We start from the raw sequence: 15,096 nt of genomic DNA on the forward strand, positions 1-15,096 counted from the left end.
AAAAACTGCGGATGCTGAAAATCCAAAACAAAAACAAAAATACCTGGAAAAACTCAGCAGGTCTGGCAGCATCTGCGGAGAGGAACACAGCTAATGTTTCGAGTCCGTATGACTCTTCAACAGAACTAAGTAAAAATAGAAAAGAGGTGAAATATAAGCTCATCTCTACCTTTTAGCCTTTTTCGATTCCTTCTCCCCACCCCACCCCCACTAGGGCTATCTGTACCTTGCTCGTCCTGCTTTCTACCCTTAATTAGCACATTCCTTAGATAATATCACCACCTTCAACACCTCTTTGTCCATTTGTCTGTGACATCTTTTGGCTATCTCCACCTATCACTGGCCCTCTATCCAGCTCTACCTGTCCCACCCCCCCTTAAACCAGCTTATATTTCACCTCTTTTCTATTTTTCCTTAGTTCTGTTGAAGAGTCATACGGACTCGAAACATTAACCGTGTTCCTCTCCGCAGATGCTGCCGGACCTATTTTTGTTTTTGTTTTGGTCCTTGCTGAAATTAGCGGGGATCAGGCTCCAGGGATTAAAAGGCCTCCTGTTATTCCTGTAATCTCCAGGCAACAGTTCTTGTCCTGCTTTACATGATTTTTCAGTATTACAGTTCACAGGATAATTTTAAATAAGGGAGGTCATCTGGCCCATTTAATTAATTAATTCATTCGGAAAGACAGCTCAAGTTCCCTCAGCTCCATCATTTGTATTTTAAGTGATTCTGAGTACAATGCTTCATTCAGCCTTAACGTTTTAAACATTTTAATTCATTCTCGGGGTACTGGCAAAGTTGGAATTTATTGCACCCCCCGCCCCCCAGCAATGGAGTTGAGCCACATCTGGGTGGTTAAGAGCCAACCATGTTGGTGTTGGACTAGAGACACACATAGGCCAAATCAGGTGAAGATGGCAGATTCTCTTCCCTAAAGGGCATTCCAAAATCCATCTGAGACTTTAAAAAAAAATTTAAATCTCTTTATTAACCGCACTCAAATTCTCTGCCTGCCATGGACTTGAACCTCTGTCAAACACTAACAATATTGGGAGCACATTCCATGTTCTGAGCACTCTTTTTGTGGAAGAGCATCCTACCTTCACTACTTTTACTTCTTTGAACCTTCACAGCTTCACGGTTTAATTTCTGCCGCCTGAAATCAGGAACGGTCCGAGCTCGGGCCGGTGCGCGTTTTGTTTTCTTTGGACTTGCTCAAATTATTTTCCAAACTCGGTTCCCTCCCCAGCCCTCGGAGAAATGGAAGCCACGCTGAAGAGGGTTGCGAAGGAGCGCAAGGAGCAAAGCAACAGCCGGGAAGTGTTCATGGACTCCTTACTGCACGGCGACCTGAGTGAGAAGCAGGTACAGGTGGCTGGGCGGTGAGAGTGTGTGACTGTAGCTAGGCCAACTGGACAGGGGTGCTGGGGGTGGGGGTGTGAAATTAGATGCATAGTTTTCGTCATCCTTGTTTTCGAATCCCTCCATGGCCTCACTCCTCCCTATCTCTGTAACCTCCTCCAGCCCCATAACCCTCCAAGATCTCTGCGTCCCTCCAATTCTGGCCTCTTGCTCATCCCCGATTTTAATCAGCCCAGAGGCAGCCGTGCCTTCAGCTGTTAAGACCCTAAGCTTTGGAATTCCCTCTTTGCTTCTCTTTCCTCCTTTAAGATGCTTTTCAAAATCTGTCTCTCCGATCGTGGTTTTGGCCACCTTCCCTCATTCCTCCTTTTGAGATTGGTGTCAAACTTTGTTTGATAACCACAGAACCATAGAGGGAGGCCATTCAGCCCATCGTGTCTCCGCCAGCCTAAAAGAGAAAAAAGAAACTAGCCGCCCATTTTAATCCCACTTTCCAGCACCTGGTCCATAGCCTGTGTTCCCTGTGCAGCACCTTGGGACGTTTTACTATGTTAAAGGTGCTATGCAAATGTAAGTTGTTGTTATACCGTGATTGAGTGGTTCCACAATAGGATCGTTGCTATTGCTTGCTCGCTGTGTGGAGAATCATGGACTCCTCCCGTCACTGTGTTGGGGAATCACAGGCACAGACCCAGATCCTGTGACCTTGAATGCAGCCTAGATAATAATAAGCTCATCTCCTGAGGTGACTCAGAGGCGATTGTTGTACCAGCTGAGCCCTGGGCTCCTGTGCCTCCAAGGCCGCCTCCTTTGGCCGCCTGTGCCCCTATATTCTGTTAGTTGCACCCTAAATCCGTGAACTGGTAGAGTCAGTCCAGCCAGCTCAAGCCTTGTTTCTGTATGAGGATTCTGGTGTAATCTTTGTTTGTTTTGCCAGGTTCTGGAGGACAGTATGATCTTCTCACTGGCTGGGTGTGTGATTACAGCAAATTGTAAGTACATCTAAACACAACAGCCATAGAAGTCACTTTTACCTGACACCAGTTGTCATTCTGTAAATAAAATAAAATCATGTTTTGCATGAATACAGCACCATTAATGTATTAAACGACCCAGGCTCTTCACAGTTGTGTAACCACTTTTTATATATATATGCAAGCCTGTTCATATTTTACCCTCCGTCAGTTGGTGTGACACTCCCTCCTTTAAAGGAAGCTGGTACTTAACACTGAAGCCAGAGTTTGTAATAAGACTGCACTTTAATTGTCATAGGTTCTGAAATCCTTTTTATTTATCATATAAATTAATAATTATCTTACACAAGTTTAGACAGTCAGTGAAAAATGGTGACTTGGTTATTACAGAACACAGAATTACTAACTATATAGCAATACTCAAGCCCATGACAATCAGCAGGTCTTCGGGTTTTGCTCTGCTCCTCTCTGCATTACACAGGATGCTCCGTTCTCTCCTTTACTTTCTTCCCACTCTCCCTGAGCTCCACACCTCCTCCCCATTCCCCAAGCCCCTATCCCCATCGCCATCCCCCGAGCTCCTCTCCTTCCCTGCTCCCCCCACCTCCTCTCCTTCCCTTCTCCCCCACCTCCTCTCCTTCCCTTCTCCCCCCACCTCCTCTCCTTCCCTTCTCCCCCCACCTCCTCTCCTTCCCTTCTCCCCCCACCTCCTCTCCTTCCCTTCTCTCCCCACCTCCTCTCCTTCCCTTCTCCCCCCACTTCCTCTCCTTCCCTTCTCCCCCCACTTCCTCTCCTTGCCTTCTTCCCCACCTCCTCTCCTTCCCTCCCCCCCCACCTCCTCTCCTTCCCTTCTCCTCCCCACCTCCTCTCCTTCCCTCTCCCCCCACCTCCTCTCCTTCCCCAGTCGCCAGAAACTCCTCTTTGGCCCTTTGCCCCGAGCTCTTCTCTTCACCGCCTCACAATTCTCTCTCTCACCTGGTGTCTGCTGTCCGCTGTTTTGCAGCAAAGCACCTTCGCTTCGGTCGCCCCAGTGCTGTAACCAAGTCAGTTACCACTCATTCTCGTCACACTGACCACATGACGTGGTTGTAACATGACCACCGAGTGCGCACACTGTCGATTGCTACAGTAAATTAGCCAAAAAAGACAACCAAACATGTGGCCAAAAGATGGCCACAGAGGCAGGTTTCAAGGCACTTCTTATAGGTGGAGCGATTTAGGGAGAGAATTGCAGAACTTAGGGCCTGTCCAGATACCCCACACATCCCTCTTAGTGCTTTGTTGTTATTATTCTTGGCTAGCCCTCGCAAGCAAGAATGATTGTCTTCCATGAGCCTGAAGATGGCTGATGAAACCGATGCTGGATCTGCAGACACTCTGACACGGAGGGCACTTGTTATCATGTGGGATCTCTGGTCCGTGTATTATGAACAGCTGCCTCCATGCCAGATCATGACTAGAAACATGATTATCTATTCAGAAGTCACCATTTGGTCACCAGAGGGCTTGAGAGATGTGCTTGGAAAGAAAGACGCCTGTGCGTCTTTTAGCGCGGAGAAACCATTGCACACCAGCTTCCACATGTGTCTTGACAGAACAAAACCTTGACCCAATGGCAAGGAAACCAAGACAACTGGAGGTTTTTTTTCTGCTGCAGCCTTCATTCACCTGAACAGCTGTTGAGATATTCCAGATTGCACATCTTCCTCCACCTGTTCTGCCGTTGAGGACTTGCTTGCCAGAGCACTGTCTGCTGAGTGTTTCTAGGGTTCCTAACATGCCTTCACAGTAACCAAAATGGCCCAAGACATAAGGAGTCCCACTGCACTTCAACCTGTTCTAAATGACCCTTACTCATTTCCCAGGTTCCACAGTGAGGACGAGGAGGTGGACTTTGAAACCCTAGTGCTGTGTAGCTATCCTCACTTAACACTGTGCACATTCATTATCCTCTCTCAGCCCCGTGCACATTCATTATCCTCTCTCAGCCCCGTGCAGCGTAACTGTCCTCTCTCAGCCCCGTGCACATTCGTTATCCTCTCTCAGCCCCGTGCCCTGTCACTATCCTTCTCAGCCCCGTGCAGTGTAACTGTCCTCTCTCAGCCCCGTGCAGTGTAACTGTCCTCTCTCAGCCCTGTGCCCTGTAGCTATCCTATCTCAGCACCCATGCTGTACATGGGTAGTGTCTAGTTATCCCCTCTCGGCGCCCATGCTGTACAGTTATTCTATCTCAGCCCCCATGCTCTACTTTAGACTCCTTACGCAGCACCTTCCAAACCCACGACTTTTACCATCTAGAAGGACAAGGGCAGCAGATACACGAAAACACCACTGCCTGTAAGTTCACCTCCAAGCCACTCACCATCCTGTCTTGGAAATATATCGGCCGTTCCTTCACTGTCGCTGGGTCAAAATCCTGGAACTCCCTCCCTAACAGCACTGTGGGTGTACCTACACCACATCGATTGCAGCAGTTCATGAGAGCAGCTCACCACCACCTTCTCAAGGGGCAATTAGGGATGGGCAATAAATGCTGGCCCAGCCAGCGAAGCCCACATCCTGTAAATGAATAAAAAATAGCAGTTATCTTTTCTCAGCAACTACAATGTCCGGTTTTCTTCAGCCCCCGTGCTGTACAGTTGTCCATTGTCTTAAACTATCATATTTGACTTTGATTTCTCTTTCCCAGTGTGCATTTGGTCCACATACTTCTTGGCCACCTCGAGGTCAGTGCAGGAGAAGCTTTACCAAGAGGTTAACCAGGTTCTGGGAAGGAGCCCACTCACTTTCGACAAGCTGCAGGAACTCAGGTGAGTGGGATTTTTGCACAGGCCCTGGTTAAGGTGGAGTGCAATGCACTGCAGGAAATCTTACTGTAATCCCAGGACACACTCACACTGTTCCTCAACGGGTTCCTAAATCTGGAGCTCAGTTGGCAAAGACACCATCTGGCTTAATAATAGTCCAAACAGACCAAGGAACTCCCAGACCCAGTCTCTGGTCCTTGCTGAGAAAGCTGAGCACAACTGGGGATGTAGTGCAGGCAGTGAGGACCTCTCTATGCGTACACTTCAACAGTGAATGCCAGAAGGCTTTTTGACTACACCATCGCAGCTGACCTTACTCAACATCCACACAGCCGTGATTCCCAACAGGAATTACTAGAAAGTGATTGGAAACAGAATCCCTTGCTGATTCCCCATCTCTCTCTCTCCAACCCAAGGGTCAGTGGACAATGATCAGGAGCAGGAACCCTGGGTGATTTCCTCTCTCTCTCTAACCCAAAAGTCACTGGACAGTGATCAGGACCAGGAATCCCAGGTTATTTTTCCAATCCCTTTCCTAGTCCAGAGATCACATACCAGGCATCAGACCTGGGGGTCTTCCTATGCTGCGCTGGCTTATATTTACACTGGGCTGCCTCCTTACTGTGGAGCTGCTTTTTTATTATTTTATGGTCATTTATTGCACCTTGTACATCATGCTTCCCTGTGTCACTCACCATTCCTTGAGACGAGCAGACCTGTTCCCTGGCACTTACCCCCTGTCAGGGCAGCCTCAAGGTGTCTACCTTGGCTCAGTGGTATCATTCTCAGTTCTAAGTCAGAAGCACATAACGCACGCTGACATCCCCAGTAGAATACTGAGGGACTGCTGCGCTGTCAGAGGTGACATATTTCGGTTAATATGTTCCGACCCCTCCAGATAGTTGTAAATGATGGCGCTATTCCAAGAAGAGCAGGGGACTGATCCCCATTCTCATGGTCGACATTTATTTTTCAACCAAGAAACCCAAATGGATTACCTGGCCATTATCACATTGTTGGTTTGAGAGATCTTGTGTGTGAATTGGCTGCCATGTTGCCTACATCACAGCAGTGGCTGCTCTCCAAAAGCACTTCACTGGCTGTGAAACGTGGTAAAACCAGCTTTATAAATGTAAGTCTTTCTTTTTCGTTTCGTGCTTTGTGGGAATGGCCCGGAGGTCCACAGCAGGTAAGCAGCCATCTGACTGTGGCCCTTACACTGGGCATGAGTCGCTGTGGCCCCTGCACCTGGAGCCCGTGATGTGGCTCCTGACTGCAGGTGGGTTCCTGAGGTCCCACCACGCAATAGGCTGCAGTTGCAGGGTTAATCGTAATACTCGAAGCCAGGAAGTGTGAGGGCCGCGGCTTTAACCAATCCTGTCCTTCCCCCCCCGGCACAGGTACTGCCAGCAGGTTCTGAACGAGACAGTCCGAGCAGCGAAGCTTACCCCAGTCGCAGCGCGACTTCAGGAGCTGGAAGGGAGCGTTGACCAGCACATCATCCCAAAGGAGGTAAGACAGGAAAACTGGAACTGCAGCCGCTCCACTCAGCCTCTCGCTTGTTATTTATTGATTACCTCTCCTCGTTTGTCAAAGGTGTAATCTCTCGCTAGAGGTACATTTCAAACAATGCTCATCCTCCCGTACCTCACCCGCTGGGTCATCCTATTGTGAACTGGGGTCAGCAAATCTGGATATGCATATCCCAGGAAGATCCTGCACCCCAAGTGAAATCGCTTGGGAATTATATGACCCATCAACTGTGTCATTCACATTCCCTTTTCCTTCTCTTCCCCAGACTCTGGTCATTTACGCTCTGGGTGTCGTGCTTCAGGATGACACGTCGTGGGAGTTACCTTACAGGTATCTTTACCTCTCTTTGTTCCTGTTTACCTTCTGTTGTGCGAACTTTGTCCTCAAAAAGTGACAGATGGCAACATCAGAGAATTAAACTTCTTCCATGTCAGCAACAGTAAGTCCCAGGGCAGGTACAGCACGGGGTTAGGTACAGAGTAAAGCTCCCTCAACACTGTCCCCATCAAACACTCCCAGGACAGGTACAGCACGGGGTTAGATACAGAGTAGAGCTTCCTCTACACTGTCCCCATCAAACACTCCCAGGACAGGTACAGCACGGGGTTAGATACAGAGTAAAGCTCCCTCTACACTGTCCCCATCAAACACTCCCAGGACAAGTACAGCACAGGATTAGATACAGAGTAGAGCTTCCTCTACACTGTCCCCATCAAACACTCCCAGGACAGGTACAGCACGGGGTTAGATACAGAGTAAAACTCCCTCTACACTGTCCACATCAAACACTCCCAGGACAGGTACAGCACAAGGTTAGATACAGAATAAAGCTCCCTCTACACTGTCCCCATCAAACACTCCCAGGGAAGGTACAGCATGGGGTTAGATACAGAGTAAAGCTCCCTCCACACTGTCCCCATCAAACACTCCCAGGGCAGGTACAGCACGAGGTTAGATACAGAGTAAAGCTTCCTCTACACTGTCCCCATCAAACACTCCCAGGGAAGGTACAGCACGGGGTTAGATACAGAGTAAAGCTCCCTCTACACTGTCCCCATCAAACACTCCCAGGGAAGGTACAGCACGGGGTTAGATACAGAGTAAAGCTCCCTCTATACTGTCCCCATCAAACACTCCCAGGACAGGTACAGCACGGGATTAGATACAGAGTAAAGCTCCCTCTATACTGTCCCCATCAAACACTCCCAGGACAGGGACAGCACAGGATAGATACAGAGTAAAGCTCCCTCTACACTGTCCCCATCAAACACTCCCAGGACAGGTACAGCATGGGGTTAGATACAGAGTAGAGCTCCCTCTATACTGTCCCCATCAAACACTCCCAAGGCCGGCATAATACAGCTTAAACGCCGAGTAAAGCTTCTTCTAATAGCAATAATGAGAGAGTACAGCATTGGAGCTATTTGACTTGGGTTGGAACTTGTTTCAGAGGCAGGAGACAGAGACTGAGGATAAAGAATATATGTTCACTTTGGCAGGATTTGACAAGTGATGTTCCTCAAGGATCTGCTCTGAGCCCCCCTCTTTTGACCATATTTATTAAAGACTATTAATGAAGGAATAGCACATTGTATACCTAAGTTTGCAGATCACACTAAATGTGAGATTTGAGCAGATTGGAGCTGAAAGTTGCAAAGAGACATAGATTAAGGGACTGGACGAAACCGTTGCAAATGGAATTCAATGTGGGTAGGTATGAGGTCATCCATTTTGGACCCAAGGAATGTAAATCCAATTATTTTCTAATTGATTAGAAACCAGTAGGATCCAAATACATAAATCATTAAAAGCCAGTGGACTACCACAAAAACAAAATCAAAAAGGCTAACGGAATGTTCGTCTTTATCTCAAGGAGGCTGGATTACAAAAGGGTTGCAGTCATGCTTCAGTTGTATGGAGCCTTAGTCTCAAACCATTTGGCTACTGTGTTCAGTTTGGGCAGAAACCTGGAGATGGATATATCGACCTTGGGACAGAGCGCAGCACAGGGTCCACCCGAATGATACCTGGGTTTAAAGGCTTAAATTATTATTGCTGAAAAGAGATACGTCTTGCTGAAGCTTTTCGTCTTGCACTCAGGACAAACGCAAGAATGCCAAAATGTCTACTGTTAGATGTGATTCTGTGATTGGGCAACACTTGTTGAACAATCCTGAGTGCACTAATAGCTACACTAACAACTAAGGTAATCAGTCAAGCTCATAATGTGGCTCATTTACCCTTGCTAGAAGCAACCTACATTCATACACAAAGACCTCTTCTCTGCAAACAAAAGGAATATGTTTAAACCTGGCACCTTTTATGAATTATCCAGGATCTTGGGGAGCCTATAGTTTCCTGTTGCTTTCTCCATGGCACTGCCTTGGCCAATTAGAGTCAACTTGCCAACCAATCAGCACCCTTTTTTCCTGTAGTAAAAATTGTGATCATTTGAAATTGGCATTCTTGCATTTGTCCTGATGAGGGCAAGACAAAAAGCTTTGGCAACTTGTCTTGCTTTTCAACAGTATTCAAGTTCTGTACTACCAAACAACTAGTGAAATCATTAGGTTAATTTTGCATAATTTATTCCCTTGAGTATGAAAGATTGAAGGATGATCTAACCGAGTGTTTAAAATGTTGAAAGGATTTGATAGGGTAGCTGTACAGAATCCATTTCCCGTGCCGGAGGAACAAGGGGACATCGTTTAAAAATTAGAGCTGGGCCATTCAGGAGGGAAACCAAGAGAGGTAGAAACTGGGAATTCCCTCCCCCAAAAGCATAATGGAAACAATCTTTTAAGACTGAGAGTGATAGGTTTTTGTTGGGTAAGGGTATCCAGGGGTGCGGATCAAAGGAGGGTGAGCGGAGTTGAAGTAGAAATCAGGCATGATCCAATTGAATGGCAGAGCAAGTTCAAGAGGTTGAATGACCTCCTGTTGTCTCTGTGTGTGTGCAACGTTAAACTCGTCCACACTAGCTAACCAAAACGCTCTCAGCCTGTGCTGGCTTTGAGCACCACGGTAACCGGTCATTATCTGGTCTGCTGTGGCAATCAGCCACCTGCACACCCACTTTCCAAATAATTGATGTTGTGTCCAGGGCCTTTGGTGGGGGGGCGGTTTTATGTTGAAACTTGTCACTAACCCTCAAATGCATTGTTCTGGCTTTTTAATCACTTTTTCAAACACCCTGCTTCCCACCCCACCTTTATTGGTGAAGATCCAGCTGAACGCATTTGTGACATGTTAAACTGCACAGCTGTCCTCCGCATTCAGTGCAAATTGTGCAAAAGAATGCTAGCTGTGTGTGCGCCCGTAAGAGTATGTCTTTGTCTGTCTCCGTCCTCCAACTTCAGCCACAAAGCTGCCTCTAGAAGCAGTCAAACCCGGACTTTGTGCTGCACCCAGCTTTATGCCGCAGAGTATCCCAATGACAGCAATGTATATTATTCTGATTGGAGACCTGTTTAAACTGAGACACTTGTCCCCTTTTCCTGCAGGTTTGATCCCGAAAGGTTCAACGATGAAGCTGCCAGGAAGCAGTTTACATTGCTAGGATTTTCTGGTAGCCAGGAATGCCCTGAACTGAGGTAAAACATGTAAGCTTCTGAGGGGGCTTGACAGGGTAGACGCAGAGAGGATGTTTCCTCTCGTGAAGGAACTTAGAACTAGGGGGTACAGTTTAAAAATAGGGGGCCATCCCATTTAAGACGGGGATGAAGAGGAGTTTCTTCTCTGAGGTGTGTTAGCCCGTGGAATTCTCTTACCAGAGAGCAGTGGAGGCTGGGCCATTGAATATATTCAAGGCTGAGTTAGACAAAATCTTGATCGACAAGGGAGTTGAGGGTAATGGGGGAACAGGCAGGAAAATAGAGTTCAAGCCACAATCAGATCAGCCATAATCGTATGGAATGGCGGAGCAGGCTTGATGGGCCGAATGGCCACTCCTGCTGCTATTTCTTATGATCCTAGGTGAAGTAATAAGGTGCTTCACATAAGAAAGTTTTACGTTGTAACCTTTCTCCCCCTTCAGTATTCTGCGCTGGGCTCAGAGCAGAAATGAATCCAATCAGTCCAAGTTCCTTATGAAAGAGGAATTGATTTGAACCCTCCTGAGGCTTCGTGTCACGCTCTGTCTGTGTCTGAGAACAGTCTGTTTTTAAGATTTATTTTAGTAGGAACCTCTTTTAATGTTGTTTTGAGAGAGAAAGTGTGCATGCAGACGCTTTGGTCCTAAAGATTTAAAGCCCCGCTCATCCACTTTAGAGTTTGTGAATTGGAACAATCAAGCGGTTGCCACCAAGTGTCAGCCAGGGACCAGTTCGAGTTTGACTGTGCTGCCCTCCCAGTCAAATAGCCTTCCACTGTTCACTGGCTGGGATCCCTGTGGAGTCTGTGCCCTCTGGTGAGATGTTAAAGGGTAGACTAGTGCCTGGGAAACCCATTTCCAGGTGCAAAATTGCAGTGAATCACTGCCTGTTTTCGCTGCTCTTCTCTGGAGTTCTGTAAAACCCTCTTTAACCCTCCCCCCAGTGCTAATACCGTGTGGTTTTCTGAGTGTAAAGTACCCAGCAAAATACAAAATTGGCAAAAGAGTCAAAAACCATCGACATTTGCATCGACACAAATTAGTTGAATCATTCCTAAAGCAACTAATCACCACATGGGGCAGTTGAGGTGAATGGCATAGATGCATTTAAGGGGAAGCTGTATAAACATCTGGAATAAGTAGGATATGTTGAGATGGAGGGGGCGGGTGGGTGGAGTCTCATGTGGAGCATAAACACCAGCATGGACCAGTTGGGCAGAATGTCCTGTTTCTGTGCTTTAAAATGCTATTTCACTATTTATGTCATTCACACCCCAGTTCAGGTGCTGCTGAGCTGGTATGACACAATTCATTGAGCTACCCATGGAGTGTGTCTGCCTCATGTTGTCTGCGTGATCGGTCTGGTTCTGTCCCTTGCTGTTCTCCCCCCAATTGCCAGCGATGTGACAATAGGGGGGGAAACAGCAAAGGCACGTGTCCCATTTGAGAAGGGTTTTGGTCAGTAAAATGGACAACCCGTGGGCTCAATGGTTTTTAATAAGTTTGTTGTACCCCGCCCTCCCGGTCTCAGGCTGTCCGTGTCTCCCTTCCCAATAGGTTCGCTTACACTGTGGCTGCGATCATGTTGAGCACATTGATCAGGAAACTGAGCCTGCATCCAGTGGCAGACCAGGTGGTGGAGATGAAGTATGACCTGGTAACCACCCCGAAAGAGGAGGCTTGGATCACCGTCAGCAAGAGAAGTTAGGCTGAGCCCAGCCAGCCAGCCAGCCCGGGCCAAGTGGGGGCTGGAGTCGGCGGAGCCCTGTCGGTAGGACGTGACGATGATTATTCAGGTCCGCATCAGGCTTGTATCCTTATGTCCTCTACAACAGGGATTCGTGCGGGCTTCAGCCAATCAGCTCCTCCCCCACCTGTTAAAACATGAAGCTAACCTCAAAATGGTAACCTCTCATCACCAGAAGCCTTCACAGCGGAAGCTTTATCAGAACTGAAGCTTCCCCCTCATTGCAGTGACCAACACTACAGCGACATGGAAATTGGGATGGCCATTCTCGATTTCACCAGGAACTCGAGGCACACCTTGTGTCCGTTTTGCACGCGATATACACAATGAGCAACAACCGCAACTTAGATAAAGTGGGAAAATGTTCAGCGAGTGAGGGAGGAGAGGAAGTGACGATAAAGTGGGATTAGAGATCACGGCGGCCACGATAGCATTGGACAATGTCGGACTAATGTGCACACCTTTTGGGACCATTGGTTTTGTGGCCAAGGCCTTTGGTGGGGTTTTATGTTGAGATTTGGGAACAAGTCTTGTCACCAGTCCGCTTACCTTCAGTTTGAATTTCCCTCCCCCCACCCACCCACCCTCACTGCTTCTAGTGGTAAACCTGAATCAGGGGAGTGCAAGCTGATTCCGGCCAGAGTGTCAGGCGAGGGTGCCTCAGCTGCCCTCAGTATTACTGGCCTCCTTCCTGGGGTTAGCTCGTGGAATAACCAAGCTGGGTTCCCACTCCCGATCCAGCATCTCCTGTGGACTCTGGCTGAAGGCAGAATCCGAAATATCTCACTGGACACTCTGCGTCTGCGAGAACTGGGTCAGAACCATCTGGATCAGCACCATCTGGATAGGAGAGGGGAATAGATCTTGTCTGTTAAACATTGTGTATGGAGGTTTGGTGCAGTTATCATGTGTGAGAGCAAGACCAGTAGCTATCAAGGCTCTGTAATCATTCATCAATAAAATTGCTGAAAGGACATGGCAAAGGAGTATGTATCCACCTGTAGCTGCTGCCTAGACGTCAAGATGGCCTGCAGAGTGTTAACCATTTCATCTCCTCTGCTGAGTCAGCTGTGGTACTCCCTTGGGGCGCAGTGCCCTGATCTAACCTCGGCAATGGATGACTCAGTCAGCATTCCCTCCAAGGATCACAAATCACTTACCCCTCCTGAAAATTGTAATGTGTGGACAATGGACCAGGAAAAAGTTGAGCTTGGCTGTGATATCTCCTCATAGTCCAGACCTAAACACAAAGATAGGGCTCTTGGGAAAGATCCTAGAGGGAGAAACAATCCCAGAGGGTTGGGAGGATGGTCTCGGAGGGTGGGTTGGGGGGGAATAGACTCGGGGCAGGGGATACTTTTAAAAAGGTACATCCAAACTCGCACTGAGTTCAGCGAGCACTTGTAGGACGGACAGATCCAACAGGGTTCAACTGGAGTTTGCTCATGCCTTGCCTGGTGTGACTCACCATCGTGACCCCTCGATTCAGTTGCAGCCTTGTACTGGCCAATGAATTGCACAATGTGACTCATTAACACATTTCACTGGGAGGTGGAATTGTATCATGTTCATCATTGTATCATGTTCATCATTGAGTGTGGAGGGCACAAAGCAGAATATTCAAGAGAAGAGGCCAAACAACCCCTCTGCTCTCATAGAATACTGCCACATTCCACCTTCTTTCCCTGTGTAGACACAAACACACGTCCCTAAATGCAAACAAACCCCTCCGCCAACAAATACACACTGATATGCGCGCGCGCACACACACACACACACACACACACCCCCCCCAACCCCCAGTGGACCATTGCACATCTGCACGCTCTAAAAAATTACTCCACTGAGAGGGCTGCATTAAAGTTTCAGGCTAGATTTTGTGCTCATTTTTTTTCTCTCTCCAGATAATTATCCAATTCCCTTTGGAAAGTCAGGATTGAATCTGCCTCCACCACACTCTCCGGCAGTGCCTTCCAGATCCTAACCACTCGCTGTGTATAAAGGTTTTTCCTTATGTCGCCGTTGGTTATTTTGTCATTCACCTTAACTCGGTGCCCTCTGGTCCTGTCCTTCCACCAATGGGAACAGTTTCTCTCTATCTACTCTGTCCTTTTGAACCTCGATCAAACCTCTCAATCTTCTCTAAGGAGAACAGCCTCAGATTCTCCATTCTATCCACGTAACTGAAGTTCCTCAAGCCTGAAACCACTCTCATTTATCTTTTCTGCACCCTCTCTAAAGCCTTCACATCTTCCCTAAGTCATGGTGCCCAGAATTGGGCGCAATACTCCAGCTGAGACCGAACCAGTAATTTATAAAGGTTCACCATAATTTCCTTGCTTTTGTATTCTATCTTTTGTCACTATTTATAAAGCCCAGAACCCTGTATGCCTTATTAATCACTTTCTCAACTTGCACTGCCGCCTTCAATGATTTATGCACATATACCCGCCATTAAAATAGAAGGCTGTTTTTTAAACCCTTGGCCTGACGGGAATGGTGTAGTCAGGGGTTTAAGATGGAAGGAGCCGCAGGAGGCCCAGGCGAGTTTAGTTTATTTTTGCTTGAGTTTCCTTGTGGTCCATTAAACCCAGAGTAGGACTCACCAAGTAAGCCTTGAAACAGCACAGGGGAGGCTGGAATGGCTGATCCCACTGCAGCTTTGCACATAGCCTCGTGTGTGGAAGGAGGCTCATAGGGACCCTACTGCAAACCACAGCGGGGAGGGACAGACAGACAGTATGGGACTGAAAGCCAACAGCCCTGTTTCCACTTACTCAGAATCACCTTGTGTAGTCGAAAAGGCAGACAGGGTGTTCCTGTCACACACCTGGAGGACGTGAGGAAGGGATTTGGTACAGCAAGGCCCAAATCACATATTGCCAATCCCTTCAGGAGATAGTGGTGAGCGATTGAATGTCTTCTTAAGAGTCAACCGCATTGGTGTGGGTCTGGAGTCATATGTAGGTCAGAACAGGTAAGGATGGCAGATTTTTTTTCCCTTTAAGGACCGTCGTAAACCAGATGGGTTTTTACAACAATTTGGCAGTTTCTTGGTCACCATTACTGACGAAGGTTTTT

The 15,096-nt window shown here is 47.7% G+C and overlaps 1 protein-coding gene across 1 annotated transcript in view; it reads left to right on the plus strand.

The window, feature by feature from the left end:
* Positions 1–12,987, plus strand: part of cyp20a1 (cytochrome P450, family 20, subfamily A, polypeptide 1) — a 29,962-nt gene extending 16,975 nt beyond the window's left edge. Inside the window, exons 6-12 of the mRNA XM_078551433.1 lie at positions 1,250–1,365; positions 2,300–2,354; positions 5,026–5,146; positions 6,544–6,655; positions 6,942–7,006; positions 10,180–10,269; positions 11,826–12,987. Of these exons, the coding sequence (XP_078407559.1) occupies positions 1,250–1,365; positions 2,300–2,354; positions 5,026–5,146; positions 6,544–6,655; positions 6,942–7,006; positions 10,180–10,269; positions 11,826–11,976 (710 nt within the window). The 3' untranslated portion in view covers positions 11,977–12,987. The remainder of the gene's footprint in view (positions 1–1,249; positions 1,366–2,299; positions 2,355–5,025; positions 5,147–6,543; positions 6,656–6,941; positions 7,007–10,179; positions 10,270–11,825) is intronic.
* The last annotated feature ends 2,109 nt before the right edge of the window (positions 12,988–15,096 follow it).

Source organism: Cetorhinus maximus, chromosome 11, assembly GCF_964194155.1.
Source record: "Cetorhinus maximus chromosome 11, sCetMax3.hap1.1, whole genome shotgun sequence".
Taxonomy (NCBI): Eukaryota; Metazoa; Chordata; class Chondrichthyes; order Lamniformes; family Cetorhinidae; genus Cetorhinus; species Cetorhinus maximus.